Source organism: Pseudorasbora parva, chromosome 25, assembly GCF_024679245.1.
Source record: "Pseudorasbora parva isolate DD20220531a chromosome 25, ASM2467924v1, whole genome shotgun sequence".
NCBI classification, from domain to species: domain Eukaryota; kingdom Metazoa; phylum Chordata; class Actinopteri; order Cypriniformes; family Gobionidae; genus Pseudorasbora; species Pseudorasbora parva.
Genome location: NC_090196.1, coordinates 17198024 through 17223275, shown reverse-complemented (window position 1 = coordinate 17223275; position 25252 = coordinate 17198024). Strand labels below are relative to the sequence as shown.

General features: G+C 36.9%; 1 protein-coding gene across 10 annotated transcripts in view; it reads right to left on the bottom strand.

The window, feature by feature from the left end:
* The window catches only part of cadps2 (Ca++-dependent secretion activator 2), a 194676-nt gene that overhangs the window by 33570 nt on the left and 135854 nt on the right, over positions 1 to 25252 (bottom strand). For all 10 annotated transcript variants that reach the window (XM_067436987.1, XM_067436992.1, XM_067436988.1 and 7 more), the window contains exons 13-17: positions 21407 to 21594; positions 10139 to 10240; positions 6155 to 6218; positions 5917 to 6040; positions 3302 to 3402 (exon numbers count right to left, since the gene is read on the bottom strand). In XM_067436987.1, coding sequence (XP_067293088.1) covers positions 3302 to 3402; positions 5917 to 6040; positions 6155 to 6218; positions 10139 to 10240; positions 21407 to 21594 — 579 coding nt within the window. The remainder of the gene's footprint in view (positions 1 to 3301; positions 3403 to 5916; positions 6041 to 6154; positions 6219 to 10138; positions 10241 to 21406; positions 21595 to 25252) is intronic.

Below are 25252 nucleotides of genomic sequence, written 5' to 3'. Positions count from 1 at the left end.
ACAAACCCCTAACCTTAAGTATCAAACTTCCATGTGTAAGTCATCAAGCATGGTATGTGCTACAGATGTACAAAAGCTTCTGGAGGTATTTTAAGCAATTTGACGTATGATGTCCACTAAATTTGTTAGTTCCATTTACACTGAAAAAAAATGGTGTAGCATTTACTATAAAACTTTTTTTACCTATAGAATTCATGTGACCATCTTCAATCTGATGCGAAATCTGTGAGGGGAAATTTTTCACCCTTAGGCGAAAAATAAAAATATAGCATCAAATTATTAGATTTTTTTTTCACATTTTTAAAAGGGAATTTCACTAGAAGGCAGCAGAATACTGCTATCAAAAAGGCTAAAGATCACAAAAAGGACAATTGGCCATCCACGTGTCTTTTGTGGTCGACTGCAGCGGACCAGAGCCCATGCATCCCTTCTAAATTCCCTTGAGAAAAGGGAAAAATTCAGTGCCGTCTCTACATTGTGCCGATCTCCCTATTGTCTGCCAGTATGTGCATTGAAGGCCCTTCTGAAAAGATCCAAGTCCATCAATGCATTTCTCTCTTTGCATTCTTCCACACGGCAGTTCTTGGGGACGTCTGCAGCCAACTTAATTGGGAGTATCAAAGAAAGCCAGTTCGTGTTGTCTTGTATTCTTTGTGGCAGTGTGCGAGCCAAGAACTTTCCATCCAAAGCGGTCGGCATGGAGCAATAGGGATAAAAGTGCAATCAGTCACGGTGAAGAATATGTGGTGGAGAGGAGAATGCTGACTTATTGAAGGGTGCTATTGTGTACAGATACCTGAGCGTGTGTGTGTGGGGAGGGGGTGAACGTCACTTTTGTCTGACTAGATGTTTTACAGTCGCTGGCCTTGAGGGAGCTTGTCTTCAGGGCTTTCAGAGGCAGGTTTTGAATGGCATATAAAACTAACAAACACCAAAATGAGTCATTCACTGCTATATCCATTTCAGTCTAAAACCATAGGCGAAATCTGACCAAACCAGAGCCAATTATTTTTTTCTGAGCTAAATATCAAAGTTTCAAATGAATGAATCAGCGTATCGATTCATGATTCGGACCGCTTGTCAAACCGGCAAACTGCTGAAATCACGTGACATTGGCGATCCAAATAATGAATCGATATACAGATTAATAACCGTTCGAATCAGTTTATTTTTTTAATTAATTTTTTTAGCACAAAAACGATTCTCGTGGCTTCATAAAATGATTGTCGAGCCACTGTAGTGAGATGGGCTTTGTAACGCCGTCTTTAGTGCCTTTATGGGTCTTGAGAGAGGAAATGACATTGGTGTCAATGAAGGCCTTTCTGAGCCATCGGATTTCAACAAAAATATCTTCATTTGTGTTCCAAGTCTTGAGGTCTTATGGGTGTCGAATGACATTAGGGTAAGTAATTAATGACAGAATTTTCATTTTTGGGTGAACTAACCCTTTTACATGACTATTCTTAAACAAGCGTCGTTGTATAGCCTACATGAGCTACAATTTTTCGGTTGAACTTTTATTAGACTCCAGATCGAAATAAAAGAAAAGTTATTTTCTGAACAAGAGCGCTCCCGAGTCTGAGTTCTCACACTTTTAACCGTTCATCTATAAACTTTGATACATGTCTAGTCTTCATACTCTTGAGTATGGTTTCACTAATACGTACATTTGCATAAAGAATGCATATTTGTCCATAACCATGTTGATTAGAGCATTAAAAACTTGAAAAATATTCATTTAAGGCACATTCAGAACTGATAAAAATGTGCGATAACTCATGACAAGCATGCGATTAAATATTTTAATCGATTGAAAGCCCTAATTAAAAGTATTAATTTCTCTCAAAAAAATAAAGAAATCTTACTGGTCCCAAAAATGTTTTATCTATATTTTATATACATATCAGACTTGGGTAGTTCAAAGAGTTAGTGGTTAATGGATATACATTTATAGTGCCAAAAAAATTCTGTGTGAAAATGCTTTAACACACAAATACGTTGTGATAAATGACACCCAATATGTTTTGTTTGTAAAAGGATAAATAAAAATGATTGCGGTCATCCAGTCTACAACACAAAGAGAAGGTGGCATGTACGTCTTGCTAATGCTAAATAACACAACACAACACAACACCACACAACACAACACCACACAACACAACACAACACAACACAACACAACACAACACGAGAGTAAAATATAAGATGAACCTTACCTCTCTTCCCTAATATATTACAAATGTAGTGGTAAAGAAAGAGAGAGAGAACACATTCTTATGCATCGTGAACACTGATACACTTTGTAAAACACATTTGATTAGACAATATTTTACTTTTTGTTTGAAACCGTGATTGTGACCGTAATTTCACTAATGTAGAGCCGAGCACACCACGCACACACACCTTGATGTTTCCTTAGTGACAGCATGTGGGACATTTGTCTTGTTAGGCACAGCCAGTTGTTCTGTGACAGCTGTTGAAAGCTTGAGGCCTAAAAATAGCCCGGTACCTTGCCAGCAGATGTCTACATCTACATTTTTAGTTAGGAAAGCGATCGCTTTTACTGTCTATGAAACCTGTACACCTAGTATTGACGCGTTTCCTTTGATCTTTTTTTTTTATGTTGATGTGAGAGCGATAGCGGGCGCTGGCCTTGTGCAGATGGGCCGTGGGCGTTGTTTTCCTGTGCCGCTACTATGAGCTGGCATTGGACGGGTAAGCTGTCACTCGCTAACAGCTGTTATGGCAACGTGGCGAAGTAAATGGACAGCGAGACGGTAAATGATCACGAGTCCGCTCTGAAATGATCATGCAATACCTTCTGGAGCAACATGCAAAGCCAAAAGGCCCGATGATAAACAAAGATTGATTCTCTGTTTTACGTGACTGGGTTTTTTTGAACTTGTGTTGTAAAGGATTAGAAGAGATGTGACAGGATCAATGGTGAATTCACTATGAACAAAAAGGTGGTGCTGGTGTGGAATATTGCGTTTAATACAGGACCATAGGCATTGAGGGAATAACCCCAATAATTGGAAATGGCAAAATGACTCTAAATTACATGCTTAATTAGACCTGGAACTTATCCCCCTCCCCTAAAAAAAAACTTTGGGCGCCAATGTTCAAGACGTGGTTAGAGCCTTGGTTTAATATGAGAAACAAGAAAGAAAGAGCACTGACACGGAGACATAATGAAATTAAATGAAGGCTTTCATAGCAGGAAATAGTCTTAGACAACACGCCACGGGTTGGTCTTCTAAAAGCGATAACGCTCTATCAGGAGATATTCTACAGGTCTTACCTCAGAGTGATGCTCATCGTTCTGCTGTAACACCTCCATACACAGCTCTCCTAGTCTGATCATGTCTTCCAGTCTTTTCTCTGGAGGCGCCTGGTTGCTATCTGCCGACACACAGACGTCCGAACAGTCACGCCACATGTCTAACACTCCTAACACTTTTAGTACGAACTAAAAGCAATAGTGGGCTCAACAATAAGGGTTTTGCCAGCTACACTGTAAAAAAAACAAAAAAAAACGGTTAAAACTGCTGATTGTTAATATAACTTTACATTTTAAGTTGACTAAACTTTTTAAAGTCAGCATATACACCTAATTAAGTTGAAACAATTTTTTATAGCGTACATCAGGGCTGTCAAATTTGTTTTAGGTGGAGGGCCAGATGGGAAGAAATGTGACCTGTGTCTTTTTTTTTTACCTTTGTGTGCTGACAGTTACATTAATATTACCATACAAACAACAGATTAATATTGCAAAAAAAAAAAAAAACTAGAAAAACACACTGGTCTTAGAAAACTGCATTCATTTTTTTAAATAAATGTAAAACATTTAAAAAAAAAATTTTTTATTTGTGATGCACCATTTCTGCTTTTGTACAAGATAATGGACAAATTCTGATACTGTTTGCCTGATAGTGTTTCTGATATGTTGTTTATTTTTTCTATTACAGGCCAAACTAAACAAAAAATATGTGTAGCCATTTGAAATTAGAGGCAACCATTGCATTTTAACCATAACCCAAACAAAGATGTTACACACATGAATATGAGCAGTTGTTTTTTATTTAATTAGACAAAAACAGCATGATTATACTTTAGCTTTGTTAGATTATGCTACCTAAGGCACACCTGCATAAAACTAAAATAGCGGACGGACTGAATGAAAATGCTCAACTTATAAATAGGCTACTACTTTAAACGGAGATAAGAGAGAAAGAAAATGCTGTTAGACAGCATGCTGTTTTAAGACTCATGCCTTGCATGCACATGAACTTTATGACATCCCATTTTTAAAGGGATAGTTCACCCAAAAATCTAAATTCTGTTTCCTCAAGTTGTTCCAAACCTGTATGAGTTTCTTTATTCTGCTGAACACAAAAGAAAATATTTTGAAGAAAGTTTGTAGCCAAGCAGATAGAGCAACCACTGACTATCATAATAGGTGGGAAAATACTATGGTAGTCAATGGTTGCTCTATCTGCTCTGTTACAAACATTCTTAAAAATATCTTCTTTTGTGTTCAGCAGAACAAATAAACTGATACAGGTTTGGAACCAATTGAGGGTAAGTAAATAATGACAGAATTTTCATTTTTGGGTAAACTATCCCTTTAATCCATAGGTTTTAATATGGAGTTGGCCCACCTTTTCAGCTATAACAGCTTCAACTCTTCTGGGAAGGCTTTCCACAAGGTTTAGGAGTGTGTTTATGAGACTTTTTGACCATTATTCTAGAAGCGCATTTGTGAGGTCAGGCACTGATGTTGGACAAGAAGGCCTGGCTCGCAGTCTCTGCTCTAATTCATCCCAACGGTGTTCTAGTCACATTTTCCCGAGGTTTATATAATAAATGTTCTGAAATAATTGACTAATAGAGTACTTACACTACTTCAGTGCTGGGACGGAAATGTTAAAAAACTGACAAAAATAATAAAATTGTGTCTAATTTCACCATTTCGAATAAAAAAAGGCTTGTAATTTACCTGATTCATGTCACAAAATAGTCAGTAGCCTACTGTCAATATGAGGAGATAAGAAACATTAACAAAGCCGATTTCATCAGCTTAGGAATAAGATAATAATTGTACATACTGTGAATGAATTTAACTAATTTACCTACACTATAAAAAAAAATGATGTCTCCAAATCGAAAATTTTCTAGTGACTGGTCACATCTAAAAAAATTTGTTGGCCAAATTGAATTTCTGTGAATTGATGCAATTTAATTAATAGAAATTAAATTTGGCCAACTGAAAAATGTAGATGTGACCAGTCACTAGAAAATTTTCAATTGGAGACCTGCATTTTTTTCTTTTTTCTTTTTACAGTGTAGCGTTCGTAGCCTTCAGTGAATTAACTTGTCTAAGACAATTCTTAATAAAATATAGGCTAAATGTCAGTTGTCCCTATGTTGACTTTCTTCACTGACACTCACTGTCTATCAGTCAAAGCTCAGCTTTAGAATGGAAAGAGGCAAGAGAAGGAGATTGAGAGAAAAAGAAAAAGTGATGGAAATGAGGAGAGAGTGATGGAAATAAGAGAGTGATGAGAAGAGAGCAGGTATGACAAATAATATACTGCCCACTAACATGTTTTTAAAGCTATTTTGTTTTTGGCCTTCAAACATCTCAAAGTTCCAAAGAACAGCATTTATTTTAAATATAAATCCTTTGTAGGATTATAAATGTATTTACTGTAACTTTTAGGTCGAATTAAATGAATAAAAGTATTCATTTGTTTGGAACGGTAGTGTAATGTTTTGTGTATGCTGAGGCCACTGGAAACATTGGCAGGTGTTCCGCTAGGTTCCCTCTTCTCAAATCCAAAACTACTTGCTGACAAGGGCCAGCAAAAGACAAAAATCCTTACTGTTGAGCCCTGAAAAGTATTCTATGAGAACCTTCGATCTGGGCATAGTCGGTCAGCTGGGAGTAATTGATGAGCGCTGCTTTCTCCAGGCACTTCTGAACTATCTTGTGCATCTCCTCAGTTGGGACCGGCGTGGTGATGTCTTTCATCAGAGCCTGAAGAATGACACTTTTTCTCTCATTTATTACACTTTAAGCACATGCTAGTACACACGAGGCATGCATATAAGGCGCAAAGCATTGCACAGTTAATTTGCACAGTTAACTCACCCTTTCTAGAAGAGAGAGTGTGGCTTTAAGAGCCCCCTCCGGTCGCCCGAAGGGGAAACAGTACCTACGGGCAAGAAGACGAGAGTAAAACTCGAGTGGTAATTAACTGAAGGCATAGAAGAAAGAAGACAGAGCGCAAGCTGAAGGAGTCAGTCGCAAAACGCTGTTTCTCAGCTATCATGGGACAATAATTACGTCTTTTAAATAGAGATGTTGTCCAAAGCCCGTTGAGGAGGGACAGGTGTCAGCGTGCGTACGGACAATGCTAAATGGGATGAATGAAGACGAAAGAGAAGGGGTTCTCATAAAGGCCTCACACACCACAGGTGTGAAAGTCCCCCCGTAGGCCCTCGACGCGGTATTCGTCTATGTGGGGCAAGAGGCACACTTACCAAGTGACTCAACAAGGTCTAATCAGCTTGGGCTAGGAACCGCGCTTAATCCCTGGCACGCCTCGCACCGGCCTTGCCTCTGTCCGCTGGCCATTTGCATAATCTGAGATGTTGTTTGTAGCTTTTGTTTGATTGGTTATTAAGTTCTGCTGCAACCGCAAAACTCAAACCCCCTTTACTAGTGTTTCCAGCACTCTACAGAGAGGGGCCAGCAGGAGGTCGCTTTAAAATGAGGACCAATTGGGAGGGGGAGTGTTAAATGAGTAAACCGTAGGGTGAGATGCTATACAGTGGTTATCAACTGGTTTTGCTTCAGTGACCAGATATGTTCTTAATACACTGTCATTACAATGTAATTACATGATTATAAAGTTAATTATTTATTATTTAGATTTTTCCTTGATGTTTGCAACCATACCAAAATAGATCTACAATCCATTTGTTGACAACCTTTTTTTGTATTTTGTTACAGACTAGTTATCTTAAAGGATTAGTTCACCCAAAAATGAAATTGATGTCATTAATGCCTCACCCTAATGTCGTTCCTCACCCGTAAGACCTCCGTTCATCATTAGAGCACAGTTTAAGATATTTTATATTTTAGTCCCAGAGTATATGCAGTCTTTGCCCACTTTACTGTCCATGTCCAGAAAGCTAATAAAAACATCCTCAAAGTAGTCCATATGTTCATGAATCAGTGAATCAATCAATGATTCGGATCGCCAATGTCAGGTGATTTCAGCAGTTCAGATCGCGTCAAACTGCCAAACTGCAGAAATCACGTGACATTGACAACCCAAATCAATGATCGATTCACTGATTCATAAACCGTTTGAATCTTTTTGGAGGAACACGAAAGAGAAGACAATGCTGAATAAAGTCGTAGTTTTTGATATTTTGGACCAAAATGTATTTTCGATGCTTCAAAAGGTTCTAATCAACCAACTGATGTCACATATGGACTACTTTGGTGATGTTTTTAGCTTTCTGGAAATGGACAGACTAATTTTAGCTCTGGGAGTAAAATATAAAATCTAAATTAATGTTTTAATATGCAAATCAGGCCTTATATAACTAAATATACAGTCATTTGCATATATTTCCAAAAACTAAATCTGGAAATTGGAAACGACCAGGGGCCTCATTTGTAAACCTTACGTAGGATTTGCATTTGAAGTGGCGCATGGATGAAACATAAGACGTGCGTATGCACAGAAATATTTGGATTTATAAAACCGTGCGCACGCTCATCCTATGCAGCTTTCCGTTAACACAATCAATTCTAAACGTAGCGCAGCTTTTGTGGCTTCATGTCACACCTCTAGTTGCCCATAATACCCCCCCCCCCCCCGTAAAGTTTTCGGCTGCAAACTTTCGCGGTTGATTAGTTCTAGCCATATCACCTTGTAGCCCAAGACTGGTTTCCCACTGAAGCTAAGCAGGGCTGAGCCTGGTCAGTACCTGGATGGGAGACCAACTGGGAAAACCAGGTAGCTGCTGGTAGAGGTGTTAGTGAGGCCAGCAGGGGGTGCTCACCCTGTGGTCTGTGTGGGTCCTAACACCCCAGTATAGTGATGGGGACACTATACTGACAAAGAGCAACGTCCTTCGGATGAGACGTTAAACCGAGGTCCTGACTCTCTGTGGTCATTAAAAATCCCAGGATGTCTTTCGGAAAAAGAGTAGGGGTGTAACCCCGGCATCCTGGCCAAATTTGCCCATTGGCCCCTGTCTATCATGGCCTCCTAATAATCCCCATATCCTAATTGGCTTCATCACTCGGTCTAATCTCCACCAATCAGCTGGTGTGTGGTGGGCGTTCTGGCGCAATATGGCTGCCGTCGCATCATCCATGTGGATGCTGCACATTGGTGTTGGTTGAGGAGATTCCCCCCTTTTATGTAAAGCTCTTTGAGTGCCTTGAAAAGTGCTATAAAAATCGAACGCATTATTATTACTATTATAATAGTCCGTGAAATGCCCACAAGTTAATATTAATCGATTGCGAAATCGAATGCCTTAAGAATGCTTAAGACTGGAAAAGTTGGTGCTTGTAGATGCTACTGAAGTGGATATATCTAACTCTGAGTGTGAGAAAAACATCATTTTGAGAAAACGGCCTTTAAAGTTTTGTATTGTACAATTGCATACATTTCCCCCAACCCACAAACAAAACAGATATTCAGTTCATTAATATCAGCAATGTATAATATTTCAAACACATGCAAATTAACAAATTATTAATAGTAGCTAAAAGCCTTATGCTGAAGTGAACTACTTTGTGAACACACACAACAGTCACAAAAACAGCAAACAACTGTCCTTGTTTGTTTGTTTGTATGTCAGTCTATAACTGTTTAAATCTAATTCTGACAGGGTTTCGTCATCTAATCTGTTGTTGTTTACTTTCTTTTTAATCAGCTTTTGCTAGTTTATCCTTTCTGTGAATGTTTATGAGCTGATTTCGGCACTTTCTGCATTTTCTCTCAGGCGGAGAATACACAAGGAAACGGCAGCGCGTATGACGTAGTGTGAAATTCACATTGGCCAATCAGATGTGGTTTTCGGCTGCAAACTTTCGCGGTTGATTAGTTCTACAAAGGAAATGTCCAAATTTGAATTAGATAGTCTCATACACAGTGGTAAGAGCTTTATAATAATACCAAGCATGACATGTTTCTGTGAATGGAGACGGCACGGGAGCTCGCGTTAGAATGCTAACTTTTGATGATTTCAGGTAAAAATCTAAAGGCGCATGTTGAAAAAAATGTATAGTGAATTAACCACTTAAATGTCGAATGTCGACATTTTTTTTTTTTGACATGAAAGCATACATGTTAAGAGAGTAAACTGGCCCAAAATCTCAAAATTGACCACTGCATGAAAAAAAATGTTTTCACCTGCCTTAAAGGGATAGTTCACCCAAAAAGGAAAATTAGTCCATGATCTACTCACCCTCAAGTCATTCTAGGTGTATATGACCTTCTTCTTTCAAACGAATACAATCAGAGTTATACTAAAAAGTGTCCTGGCTCTTCCAAGCTTTATAATGGCACTAAATGGCTGTTTCTGTTCTAAAAGTCCATAAAAGGGCATCTATCCATCATAAAAGTGATCCACATGGCTCCAGGGGTTTAATAAAGGCCTTTGTGTGAGAAAAATCTCCATATTTAAAGCTTCATTCCATTCAAATTGTAATCTTTAATTTTTGCTAACTGCCATATGCGTGTTCACGAGAGACTGGCATTCCAGCATGTGACGTGGGTAAGTTCCGGTGTCGAACGTGGAAGCACAGATGATAAAGCAAATCAAAACATGGTTCTCGCGGGAACTAGCGTATACTCACTGGAGCGCCCTACGTCATACGCTGGAACGCCAGTCTCTTGTGAACGCGCTTATGACAGGCTCGGAAGATCCAGGACATTTTTTAATATTACTCAGATTGTATTCATCTGAAAGAAGAATGTCATATACACCTAGGACGACTTGAGGGTAAGTAAATGATGGGCTAATATGAATTTTTGGGTGAGCTAACCCTTTTAATAAATGGATGTACATCATCAAGACCATTGGATGTGGGAGCTTGTCGTACCTGAAATGAGTGATCTGCTTCTCCAATAAAGTCAACAGTCTGCTCCTGATCTCCTCAAACTCCTCCTTCTCCTGTTCTGTAACTGTGCCCATGCCATCCGGTCTGCCAAAACAAAGAGGAAACGTTCAATTTTCGGTTTTATTCTTTACAGCACCTGTTCTTTCATTCCAAATGCCCTTGGATCCTGTGCTTCAACTTCACAATCAAAAGATTTTTCAAAGATAGCTGTAAGTTTCACAATTATTCCAGCTGAACTGAACAATGCTTCAGCTCTCATACAAGGGTTCTGCAATCCAAAACTCTTATATAAAAGAATATCAAAATAAATGTATCCTTGGTGAATCATATTAAGGTAATGCAAGAAGGGAAGCAACTGGAAATATCTTTAAAAAAAATGACATTCTTCAAATTAGTTTATTTAAAGTAAAATATATTTTTTTTAGGTATGTTTTGATGCGTTTCATCATACATGAAACTAAAATTTGCTGAGAAAATGTAATGTGGAAAAAATATGAATACTAAAAATACAAAAAAAAAAAAAAAAAATTATATATATATATATATATATAATATAGTGTGTGTGTGTGCTTGTTTTTGTGAAATATCAGGACACAAATGTGTATAATGACATGAGTATGACAAAGGTATTACAAGGAGAGGGTGAAATATGAGGACATTACACATGTCCCCATTTTTCAAAAGGCTTATAAATCAAACAGAATTAGTTTTTTTGTGAAAGTAAAAATACAGAATGCTTCCTGTGATGGGTAGGGTTAGGGACAGGGGCAGTGTAGGGGGATAGAATGTACAGTTTGTACAGTATAAAAACCCTTACGCCTATGGAATGTCTCACATTTCACAAAAACAAACATTTTAACAATAAACAAGCCAGAACGAGAATATGAAAACACATATCAATACAACGAAACGTATGAAATTTGATAAACATTTATGTATACAAATAAATAATAAAAATAATAAAATCTAATTAAAATATATTTAAATGTATTACATAATTTTTTAATAAATGTAAATATTTATAATGTTGTACATTTCTATTCTCATAGATTTTTCAATAAAACTATTCTTTGAATAATTAGCAGTCAATTTGTTAATGCTATATTTATTAATAAAATTTGTGTTTAAATGTTCACAATAATAGAAGATATGAGACTAATAAATTAGATGTTTATCAAAATAGAATAAATAAAAAATAAAACTACAAATCAATCAAAAACAAATAAAATAAAATCGATATCAAATATTTTACACACTCTTATTTTGAATGACATTCTTATTTGAATAATTATTTTGTATTTGCATTATTCAGGATAACATTGTTTCAATCGTTTACTATTTATTTAAATTCATTAAGTCAAAGATTTAAACTAAAATTGCTTTTTCAATACCTCGTAACTGCAATAATCAAATGTAGCCAGCATATGTTCACCACTAAGCATAGCACAAAAGTAATCGTTCCAAACTTCAGTTTTTAACTGTCGACAATGGGCAGTTTAGTTAGAAGCCATTGTGCTTCGCTATCCAAACCCTCCACACTTTCTGAATGGCACAGCTTACGCTGTAGAGAAAGCGCTTTCCTTACACGAAGAGGTAAAGGCAACTTGTAAACCTGTCTGTTCTGCAAATCCCTCTCTCCATTAAATGAAATCCGCCTTTTCTTTTTGACAAGAGCCAGCTAATCCCGAGAGAACACAAAGAGGGAGTGTGAAGAGCGGCAGAAGATGTGTATGCGCGAGCATGGGGGGGGAGATCAGCGCCTACAAATGAAAAGAAAAAAGAAATCTCCTTTTTGCATTATGGTAAAGGCTAAGGAGTGTATAAACTCAACATCGACCCTTTAATCTCAGTGTCTTTGTCTGTCGTGCTGTGTAGGCTCATTAGTTCTTGAGGAAGGCCTCTTAGTTTAACTGCTTCTAACAAGAGGCCTGGGAATTGAACTGTTAGCACGAGGGAGAATCACTAGAGTCTATCCGTGTTTGTAGCTCCCAGTACATCGCCAAACCTACGACGACAACCAAAGCCTTACGACTTCAGTCAGTAATTAAGTCTCACAATTCACACATCCTCCCATTGACTAAACTAATCCTTCAAACCTCGAAATGCATCCAGTTCTACCTTACATAACACAACATTATTAGTTGTGTTTGCTAAGGAAGGCATCACTTTTGCTATCATTATTCAGGGCACTATAATAAGGACGTCCCACTGGCCGGGGCCAATGTGAGAGAATTTGGGGCCAGTTGATGGAACCGTCACTGTATGTCGTGTTGGTCACGTGCAAGTAGTTTTATACGTTGAAAAATGTAAACATTTAATTTTATGTGACGTTTGGTTATAAATTCTGCTTGCCAGCGTCAGCTTGTCAAATCATCGGCTAACGTAACGTTTTGATGAAACCGCATGAATGACATAAGAACGAGTTGAAAATGACGAACTAATCTGTGTGTTTTGCTATTTATGCCATAATTTTCCAGTAAAAGTCTATATCATGGGCATCTGAACCATTGTATGTGGGCGGGACAAGAGTCAAGACCCACCCACTTTTACTGTCTATAATTCAGTTTCTCCTACCACTAACCAATAAACACTATTATTAAACTCACGTTTGACGCTTTATTTCCACTTTTCTAATGTTTTTTTTTTTTTTTTATTAAATAAATGCTTTACCGACCTGATCTGATTCAAACCTGGGGTCGATTCATGTCAAAACGTTCTGCCATGCGTCTTACCCCCTGTATAATTTTTATACAAAAAATTGTATAATTACAATCTTGTCTTTCCAGAAAAAAATAATAATAATAATTATATATATATATATATATATATATATTTTTTTTTTTTTTTTTTCCTTTTTTTTTTTCTGGAAAGACAAGATTTTAATTATACAATATTATTATTAATATTATTATACTGGAAATACAATGGAATATAATGCATATTTCTTGTAAACTACCATTAATAATGAAAAATAAACTACCATTTAATAAAAGTAAATAGATTTATGTATAATATATATATATATATATATTTTTTTTTTTTTTTTTTTTTTTTTTTTTTTTTTTACTGGACAACCACCATTAACATTTTCTTCAGAAAATTAAAAAATGTAGTTGCACTTATTATTCTAAATTGCTTGGTATGAATATGTCTGCAAAACCATACATTTAACATTTAGATATATACAGTACACAATCAAAAGCAAGCTCCAAAATACTTCATTTGAAAGTGAAGGAACTCAAATGTGCAAAAAATCCCTGTGAAAGTGTTGTTACCCTCCACCTCACGCAGCGCCGCCTCATGCTTGGCAGCCCTAGTGGGAGCGGGTGCAGTGTGCTGGCCTGTTGGGGGGCCGACTTATTGTTTGTGCCTGATGAAGCGAGTGTGTTAGAGACGAGTGAAATGTTGACCCGTCCGGGGCCAGTCAACGAGGGTTAAACAGCGCCGGGAGTCTTGGGAAAGTCTGGCCGTGCCAACATGCCCAGTAAGTTGGTTGTGAGTTTCAGCGCTGTGCGTCAGAGGGTTGTGTCTTGGCTATTAGGGCTGCACAATACAAATTTAAATAAGACTGATATCACAATATGGCTTCGTATAGAGTACACAAATGGAAACTATGCACTCCGTCCTCTATGACAGATTGGTTGGTATATATCCGATCATATCAAGGGTGACGATCTGGACGTATGTCATGTTTACAGTGAGTAACTGAGTGTGCCCAATGGTAAATACTCTTGTCACATGGGGCAGCCAAGCATGATGGACAGGCGAAAGAGGGGAGAAAGACTGGCAGGTGAGAAAGAGGTTAGCTTGTGATTACTGTCACTCTCGTTGCTGTCAGTACGCCCTCGCGAGTTCATCTCACACATAAAGCAGCACCTGTCTGTTTCCTCTCGCGTACTTGCTTCTAAGTCTCAAGCCTCGTCGAGCCCAGGGTGCATCTGTCAGTCAAACGCAGGCGACACTGACTGAAATGTGCCACGAGGATGTCTGCACTGACAAACATGTCTGAAAGGAGTCTCGCTTAACGCACCCTTCATACGCCATACCACCGTCACCCACAATCTAAGAATTTACAGAATCAATGGTTTAGTTTCACAAAGCTGCTTTCTCAAAGTAAAAGTCTCAATTCATTTTGAATTAATCTCAATTCAATATATATTGAAAATGATAGATGATAGACCCTGGACCACAAAACCAGTCATATTTTTGAAATTGAGATTTATACATCATCTGAAAGCTGAATAAATAAGCTTTCCATGGATGTTTGTTAGGACAATATTTGGCTGAGATACAACTATTTTAAAAACTGTAATCTAAATCGGAAAAAAAGAAAGAAAAAAAAGAACAAAAAAATCGCCTTTAAAGTTGTCCAAATTAAGTCTCTAGCAATGCATATTACCACTTTAATGTTAATTTAATATATATATATATATATATATATATATATATATATATATATATATATATATATATATATATATATATATATATTAATATTAAAATTATATATATTCCATGAAGATATTTTGTAAATATCCTACCTTATATAAATATCCTACCTATATATATCCTACCTTATATAAATATCCTACCTATATATATATATATATATATATATATATATATATATATAGGTAGGATATTTATATAAGGTAGGATATTTACAAAATATCTTCATGGAACATGATATTTACTTAAGAGGCATAAAAGAAAAATCTATAATTTTGACCCATACAATATATTGTTGGCTTAATGACATTTACTAGCCAAACTTCACTACCCATAATTCTGACGAGATATACACCAATCAGAGAAGTGGCTGTTACTATAGAAATACAAATTATGGCAAAAGAGCTCAGCAGTGTTTGGAATAGCCTGTATAATTACAATATTTTTTTGCAAAAAATATCTATAAATGATTAAAGCTAATTTTATTTGTAGCGAAAACAACATTCAATTTTGTTGTGGAAAAAATTTAGAATAATAAATAATAAACACAAATAAAATATATATATTTAATAATTTATATGTAAAAAATGTATTTGTAAAACAAAAATTTTACAAAATATATGTAAAAATGTATAATAGATATAACATTAAATAAAATGTTATATTTATTTAATTTAATGTTTGTATTTAATTTCATATTTCAATTTCAAAAAATATAAATACCGCAATATTGTAATTTTTTTAATAAAATCTATATATAGTTGATATATTGCTTATTCTATAGATCATATTTTTTATAATGTATATTTTTTTAATGACAGTTACATGTGATTATAGTCCGAATACACCGTGAATACACAGTAGAAATGCACGGATCAGCTATAATCACCTGAATCCACTGTTAAAAATCAATCATAAACCTGCCAGAATCTATGATTTTCTCCACACCTGATCATCACATTACAATTAATCAAATTCTCAGCATTAAGCTGATGATATGGAAACATACTGCACTGAAGTATGCTGCTTTTAAATGTGGTCACTCCACCACTTTTTCATATTAAACTATGTTATTCCCTTAACTAAGATAGTTATAAATGTACTAAGTTGATACATACCTCTCTCGTCTCAGTGTGTGCACTTAATCACTCTGACGCGCGGTGATGATCTGATAGCATTTAGCTTAGCCCACTAAGCCCAGTTCATTCACTATGGTACCAAACAGAGATCAAGTTAGAAGCGACCAAACACCTCCGAGATCTTTTCCCTATTTAAATACAGTTACACGAATAGTTGAACAATCAAGTATGGTGATACAAAATAAAACGTGGCGCTTTTCTTAGCGGGTTACAATGGAACTATAATGTATAGCGGAATAGCACTTCTGAGAGTACTTCGACTAGGCGCAGTAAAAAGCCACGCCTGAAAAATCCTCCCTCACATCTCCCTCAACCTCTCTCATTTCTGTCAATAGGGGGAGGAGGAGATGTGAGGGAGGATGATTCAGGCGGGACATAAAGTTGAAGTTCTTCTTGGGCAAAATTACATTACCCGCCTGAATTTAAAGGCTTTACACTGTTTCCGTCACTGCAACTTCCCATCATTAATAATTTATCTCATACCAGCAACCCACTCTTAATTGATTGGAATGTTTTTTTTTTATTACCTGGCCCATCCAACCCGCAGATATAACCGTGATCCGCGCATCACTAACACACGGCTTAAGATTCTTTATTGATAATTTTTTTTTAAAATCCCTACAGGGAAAATTAATTCCCAGACCCAAGTCTGCAAAACAAACTGTAAGGTCTCTGGGGTACAAGATCATAAGTGAAGATAAAGAAGATAGCAACAATCTTCGCAGGTTTGAAGCTGCACACTCACCGTAAGAAAGCCTGCACTGTCATAACTGTTCCTTGATTTATTGACTGACGCATTAGATCGGTTGAGAGGAAGCATTTTCACCTGAACTGAAGATGAGAGGTTCTCTGGCCAAGGTTAAGGCTACTGTTATTTTCTAGCTGCACACAAAAAAGCTTTGAAGGTCTTTGCAATCTAATTTGTGGATTTAAGCATTCCTTTTTTAACCTGTTTTTACCTTAGCTGCCATTCTGGGGTGCAGAAAAAATAAATTGCAGGAGAAGAAGTCTAACAATGATGAAGCACAAATGTGGTGTCTTAAGTCATTTTTGGTTATTGGATGTAAATTGTAAAATGTAAATAGGAAATTTCAGCATGTTAAAAAATATATATATATATGGAGTATTTTGAGCTAAACCTTCACACATACACTCTGGGGACATCAGAGACTTATTTTACATCGTGTAGGGGCATAATAGGTCTCCATTAAGAAGTTACAATCAACTAAAGACGTTACAAATCTTCCTGGAAGAGGACATTGTCTAAATTGTCCTAATGCATGTTGAGGAAGATAGTTTGAGTGGCCAAAACTTGCAAAATTTAGCTTGGGGTCAGAAAGCCTAATTCAAACAGCACAAACACTGCCCCAAGTTGTTTGGAAGGCTTTCAAGAAAAAAAATACTCTCATCCAAAAACAAACTCCAGCATATTCAGTTGCCAGACACGAATGGAACTTCAAAAGGACCAGCTTCTATGGTCAGACGAAACTAAAAAAAAAGATCTTTAGTGCAGCAAGCCTATCAAATACCAATAGATAAAACAATCTAAACCTGACCATCTCTGCTAGAAATGTTATAATTGGCCGTGGTTGGATCTTCTTTCAGGACAATAAGCCAAAACAATAAATCCTAATTGGTTCACTAAGTACAAAATTATGTTTCTTACATGTGGCCATCGCAGTCCCCTGACTTGACCTTGCCATTAATTTTGTCCAACGTGTTTTGGTGAAGAGACACCCCCCTGTATAAAGAAGTCATACTGAATCATGGCTAAGAGTCAAAAGTAGTAGCAGCACAAAAATTCCCTATATTCCCATGAACACCCTCTGCACACGACTGCGCCGCTGAACTGTCATTATTCAAATGACCCCCCCCCCCCCCCCCCCCCAAACATAAAGCTACTCATGCCAATTTTCCTCATTTGTAACTGATGATTATCTAGAGAGGCTAATCATTACTGTTCCTAATTGACTAAATCAGTCATTAAAGAGAAGGAGCACATCCGTGTGTATTTAACATCTAATCAGTCAATTGACGGCTGATTCAAGGTAAGTGGAAAACCAACAGCTTTCAGTGTACGCGAACACAAAGGACTTCGCCAACAAGTGGACAAGGGACATTGCTCATACCACAAGCTTCATTCAGTCCTCTTAACGCTAACGCAGGCACATTTTAGTCTTCAAGTAATGTCAAACCATCAATAATTCGCATAATCAATTACAGAAAACAAGCCTGTATAAAATTCTGATCCTTAGAGGCCTTATCAAAGAAAAAATATTAAAATGTAGAAGCAGCACAAATGGACTTTGTAATTAAGGTTTAATTGCCTTGCGTTTTGAGATAATAAGAGAACCATTAATTAATTTGCCAAGCAGACGCTCTCAGTCTCTCTTTGAGTGATGCTGAACATGGCTGCCACGCTGAGCGACTCCCGAGTGATTAAAGTATTTCTTCTGTCTTCTCGTTCCTTTTGTATGCCCACCCATTATGCGCGGACAAAAGCCATTCTGAGTGTTTTTTTTCTCTTTTTGTGATCCATCAAACATGTGGGACTTCTCATTTGTCCAACACAAATGAAATCCTTGATTTCAAACACTTAATACGTGAGAATTCAAAATGCACAACCTCCAAGGAAACCAAATGTTCCTTGCTGTTTGAAAGGGCTATATAGCATTGTTAAAGTGCTTGTTTTTATATATTAATTATAACAGACCACATATAAAAAAAATAAAAAACAAGATTTTAAGAACAAAAATAAAATATCACCATCAATGAAATATCTAAATGTATATGTATACAAATTTTTTTATTATATTAAAAAGGACTATAATCGCATCTGAAATGTAATTGTCTGTGTGTATATGTATATATTACTTATTTGAAATCTGTTTAAATTATGATTGAAAATGAGATTGTTAGCCCTAATATTACTGTGCATATATATATATATATATATATATATATATATATATATATATATATATATATATATATATATATATATACACATACATACATACACATATATACACAAATGAACAAAATTAACATTTTAATCGAATTTGAGATTTTTACTAAAATGAGTTAAGTCCTCGTCTAGTGATCCCAATGCTCCGAATAGCAATTAAACATCTAAAAGTATTTATTAAATATTTACTAAATATTTTTCCTATAGATTTTTTGTTTTGACTTGGGGTGTGCCAAATTTGGTGTTATTACCAGGGATTTTAAGGCATGGTTGCTAGGTGATTTTGTTTTGGATCCTTCAGAAAATTATAACAAACTTTTTCTCAAAATTTACTTTGCTGACTGTATCAACTTCCAACAGGTGTAGCTCATTATTTTTTGTTGTTGTCTGATTCTCATACACCATTATGAAGGTTTAAAAGTGCATGTAGTATTTTTGCAGTAAAATATCCAAAAAACATTAGGCCAGTGTTATATATTTTGTTCAGTTAAGTTCTTACAATATCCCAAATGTAAATTTTGAGAAAAACGCTATTTTAACCAAGGAGTCGGGACGTCTGAGGGAGTCACCTGTCAATTGCGTCATATCTGCGTTACCCTCGGATTTTCCCACTTTAGTCTTAGCAGTGTGAACAAGTGTCACAGCAGCCGCTGAGCGAATGCAGAGTAACGTCATAACATAATTTTAAACACATGTAAATGTATAATATTAATGTTATTATGATAAACAGAGCTGCGTTAGCTCATACTCACTACCGGAAGAATGGAAAGAGCGAACTGTGTCCCGTCATAATAAAAGTCCCGCTGCTCTCGAGCCGTGTGTTTCTGTAACAATCGCTCCAGCGGTCTTGCTCAGCTCCCTCGACGCTCGGTCTTGCTCTGCTTCATACTACAGTAACGTTAATAACCACATCCATGTACATGATTTCTTCCAAAGTCCTAGCCCGATTCTTTTCCACCGGCTGTGAGGTGAAGACCAAATGGCCCAAGATTCTGCGCTGAAATCTGGCCTCATCAAACTACACCTTTGTTGTGAAAAAGTGCCCTCTAGCGTACAGAAAAATTACACAGCGCAGCTTCAATAGAAAATACAAATAACAATAACTCATTGCGAATTATTTACCCAGCATGGGTTATATACGGGGTGCACATAACTCTTTTGGTCTGGTTCTCAAAGGAGCACCTGGACATGCTGCTTGGTGCTCACACTTTATGTGTGTTATCACTTTGCTCACACGAGCAAAGCACGCTTATCCTACATGCTGCCTATATATATATATATATATATATATATATATATATATATATATATATATATATATAGGTGTAAGGGTAGCCTTGTCTAATCAGGCTCTTGCACATTTCATTTGTACATAGAGTCTGGCCACTCTCCATTTACAAGCGTTTACTTCCACGAAGGCGGGAACTCTGTTGAAGTTTTAAACTATTGGATCTGCCATAATCACTAACGTTTGGTCGTGACGTATGTCATGCGCCCTTCGCCTGTTTCTCACAAATCTGTCAAAATAATTGTGCAATGTGAAGGCCACTTCGGTGATAAAACCATAGGATAAAACCTAAAACTTGTGCATTCGGATTGTGATTATGTTATTCATGGTGGAGGGGAGAGTTTTGTGACACTCGTGCTGCTCACATGGTCCATAACACATTGTATGCTGTAAATAAAATGTCATGCTTGGTATGAAAATAAATGCTGCCGAAAATAATGGCCCAATTCAAAGGTTTACGTGACTTTATTTTATCTATAAAATCATATCTTTCTCTATACTTTATTTTTTATTTTTTTGAGCAGTGCTGAAATGTATTGCTCTTGTAAATACTTGTCAGAATTTTAAAGAAATACAAGTCTAGAAAGGCATCCAAATAACAGCAAAAAACACCCGTACGGTGCTCTGCAGTGGTCAAAAAGGATAAAAAGAGTGAATTTTGAAGTAATATATTCTTGAAAACTCAGAGATGTGGATTCGGACAGCTATTACATCACTTCACGACCTTGGTATTTGTCAAAAGCAGTAGGTAACTCGGCCGGGGATTTTTACACTGGTGGTGGGAATCGGATGACAATATCACTGACTAGCCTCTGTAAATGATGGCAATACCTTCCGACCCTATGAGGGACAATTACTGTCTGAATAGGGCTTCAGCCAACTCCTTCACCACTAACAGAGCGAGCTGGAAAATCAAACTTTTCCCGAATTCACCCTGTTGGGGAGGAGGGCCACCAACAAACCTCAGCAAAGATTGTTATTGCTCCGGCTTTAACACCTGGATGTTCGCAAATTTTTCCGCTGCCATTACTGAACTACAACTCAAACTAGCGCACGACATCAACGTCATCATTCTCACTCTTTTCACTGATTGGACCGGTAAAAATTTTTCGGAGAAAACCTAAGAATACCCAGACATAGTACTGAAGGAAAATGTGGTTTGTATGGTATGGTCCATTATGCCTATGGAATGTCCCCATATTTCACAAAAACAAATGTGTGTGTGTGTGTGTGTGTGTGTGTGTATATATGTGTGTGTGTGATGGTCATGAGTTTGATTCCCAATCAAAATGTGTACTTTGAATGCAATCTAAGTCCATTTGGATAAAATGCATTAATGCAATCTAAAATGCATTGATGCAATGTAACAAAAATGTGCACAAAATAACACAAATACATTTTAATACCTGTTTCCATGGACATGGGAGGCACAGAAGGCATAGCTGTAGTGCAGGAGGGTGGGGTCCACCAGGGCGTTGTTATCCGAAAAATCCATCAGGTCTTTCAGGTAGCAGAGGTGACGATGACAGCCCCTCACCCCGTATCGAGCGCAGTACTCATCCAGAACAAACACCTGGCCTGGGCTGAACCAACCCTGCCAACACAACAATTATTATTAACATGATTAGAATAAAACGCATTCACTACACTGAAAACAACAACAACAAAAAACAACAAAAGTCACAACCTGAAATTTTTAAGTACAATCAACTTGTATGTTTAAAGCAACTGTATGTAAGAAATATATTTCAATTCATCATAAAATGGCCCTGATCTGTCACTAGACATTAAGAAATCAATCATGTTCATTTCAAATACTTATATCACTGTCAACAGTAGTCCGGCCAGGATATTGTCATTTAAAAGTTATTGTTGCAGCCCTCAACTGATGTTGACATGTTGTGTTTTGGCCTGAAGCTCCGCCCTCCATCTATCTACCAATAACGAAGTCAGTAGTGTTTCGGCATCTGGGTTGCCAGATCTGCTCTAGTTACTACAGCTACAGCTACAAACATTCCTGCTGGATCCTGCAGCCAATCTGGCAACCTCAAGTCAGGGAGAGGGGCTACATGAGTGAGAAGCTGACACACGGCGGATGATTCAGTTTCAATGCTAAATGTAAAAGCGCCTATTTAAACGAGCTTGTCATTGTACTGTTCTGTTCTTCATTAAGAACAGTATTGATGTTAATATTAAACACGCCATTCAATCAGTTTACTACCAAATTGATAGTCATTCTAAAGTGAAATGTACTATTATCACAGGACCTGTTCGGCGAATATAGTAGGTCATTTGCTGGGGAATTTTTACTTTACAAATTACAGACATGGCCGATTTGCACGGGATTAAGATCACAGACAATCTCTGCAATTATTACAAATCACTAGTCTAAAAATCTAGACGCACCCTAGCGGCAGCAAATCTACTTCGCCGCGAGTGTCATCTAGCAACTCTCACTTCTGAGCTGTAAACGCCAAACTCGGGTCTGGTCTGGTCTATATCACATTGTGTATAGAGTCGGTGGGCGGGGCTTAATATAATGATGGCTGAGTTGCGCGTGCTTCTAGTAAACACAGAAACTGATGAACGGCGGTCTTTCGAATCAGCTTTGACTGTGACTCTGGAAGACTTGGAGTTGAGCTTTTCTCTGAGAAAAGAACAAAGAACGGCACTGAAGTCATTCTTAAGAAGGGAAGATGTGTTCTGAGTTTTGCCCTAGATAATACTAGTCATGTGCAAATAGGGCTTTAGATGTTAAACTTACTTTAAAAGATGAGTTGCATCTTTTATAACTTATACGAAAGTGTACCATTTCTTAACTTATTTTGATGAGTTAAAACAATGTAAAATCACATGTTGTCATAACTTATTGAACATATAATTTTTTACAGTGTATAAGCATGAAATTCCTAACCAGAGTACAACATGTAATAACATAACATAACATTCAAATAAACTATATTCTTTTAAACTTTCTATTCATTAAAGAATCTTAAAAATAAAAAAAATTATTATGGTTTCCAATAAAATATTAAGCAACAGCTGTTTTCATTCAATTTTTATAATAAGAACCATTATTATTAATCGAGTTCCAATAATAATCGAGCACTAAACCATCCTAGTATGATTTCTTAAGGACGGTGTTTATGCATGCATGTATGAATAAGGCATGTATATTTATACATTTCAATAAAACGTTACCTTTATATGAGGTGCTAATCTTTCTCTGAGGCTCTCTGAGCTGTATATCTTGGCCTACTCGGGTAAAAACGAGTCACAACAATGTTCTTTAATAAACATTGTAGCTCTTTGCTTTGGTTTGCTCGCCTGACGTACATCAGCATCATTCTCGCAGTAAAAAAAGCGTATTATTAAATGACTCACTGAAGTCAATTTGCTCTTGCATTTGGTGAGTGTTTATTTTGGACTTTGCATACATGTAGCTTAATAAAAGGCATAAAACATGCACATGTTCTGTATCAGAGGGCCAAAAGCAATAAGCACCACAGTAAACAGCGAAGAAAAAGTTTTTAAAATGCAGCTGACCCCCGCAGGACCTCCGTGGAGTCAAGACATTCGTCAAACGTACACCCGTACCTACTTTCTCGTCGACAACACGGCTACGCTAATTGAACGCGAAGTGTCTAATTTCAGCACGCCTCTCATTTCACGCCAAGACACACACACACACAACCAAACCGCAGTGTGCGAGACGAGCTCTTCCAAAAAAATATTGTTAAAAACACCCCGTCTATTTCCAACATTAAAACAAACGAGTGCAAGGTTAAGTGCAAACAATTAATTCATAGGCAGAAAAGTCACACATAATGCGGGCGGGTGGAGATCGCCGCGAGGCTCCTGTTGCATTCATTAGCTCATTCATCCCTCACATAATAACTAAATTAGGCATGAATCTTACAAACTTAATTAAGACGCCTTCTCTGAAGGAACGTTAGCAAATTAACACTTTGAGGGGGCCGCTCGCCCACGACGGTGCGCAGGGCCGCGAATCAGGAGAACTGCGACGCGTCTGAGACATTCGCAGGAGACCGGCAGTCACGAGGGACCGTCGCACGCGGCACTGAGCAGCAGCCGAGATACCGAGACCCTCTGACCTTCCGTCAGGAGCAGAGCTTCATTAAAGTCCGATGATGCACGATTTGAACAAAGCCGGTGTATTTTGAGATTCGTGCACTTGATAGCTCAGTCTCTCCGTCACCTCATCTGCAACCTGTCGTTCTCGGTCTCTTCATCAAAAGGTCTGCCTGACCTACGCAATCCCTCTCTATTGCTATTTACATTACTGTCAATGGCGGTTAAGTGCTGATATTACAGTCAGACGCCTTTCAAACCTTTTTTACAGATACTATATGAATATGCACATGATGTGTTACACAAAGAGCATCCAGCAATAGTTTCCCACGTTTCTCATATGGATAAACTCTCAACTTTGAGTAAAAATTGGCTATGGTGAGTAAATAAACCAGTTGGCCGGTAACTTTATAGACATACAAACCATCTACTAAAGAAAACATCTGTCGAGTCTTCTCACAACCTCTACCTCTGTTGAAAATTAATCATCAGAAGTTTATAATTTTTTTCTCCCAGAACTCAAGTGGTGACATTTGTTGAGTTAAAAAAAAAATGGTGTAGAAACAATCATCACTCAGTAAATTTCACAAATAATTACAAAGAACTGGCACTTAACGCGCTGAATTAAATGTGAAAAAACTGAAATAGAATTTTCTTGTAAAACGTACTCCAGACAAAATCTAATCTCATATGTGTGATGATGTGCATGGCACAATGACCCGTGGAACATTGCTTAAAGGAACTGTATGTAAGAAATGTATTTCAACGAATCATAAAATGGCCCTGATATGTCACTAGACATTAAGAAATCATGTTAATTTCAAATCAAATGCTAAATAATTTCATTGTCATATGGACTAAGCACAATTAAATTAATGTAAAATTAAATTTTATGTCTACAAAAAAAAATCAACAAAAAAAAAATCAAGCCTTTATATCTTTGACATTTACAGGGCTCAACAATAATATATGATAACTAACAACAACAATAACTTGCAATAAGCACAATGTACTTAATTATAAACAAAAAAATTAAGTCTTAATTGTTGCCAAAGAAGTACATAAATGTATAACTCCAAGCTATTATTGTTTAAAATCCTAAAATGGTGTTGTGGTTGTTGTTGTAGTAAAATATATATGAAAATATTTATTGCTAAAAA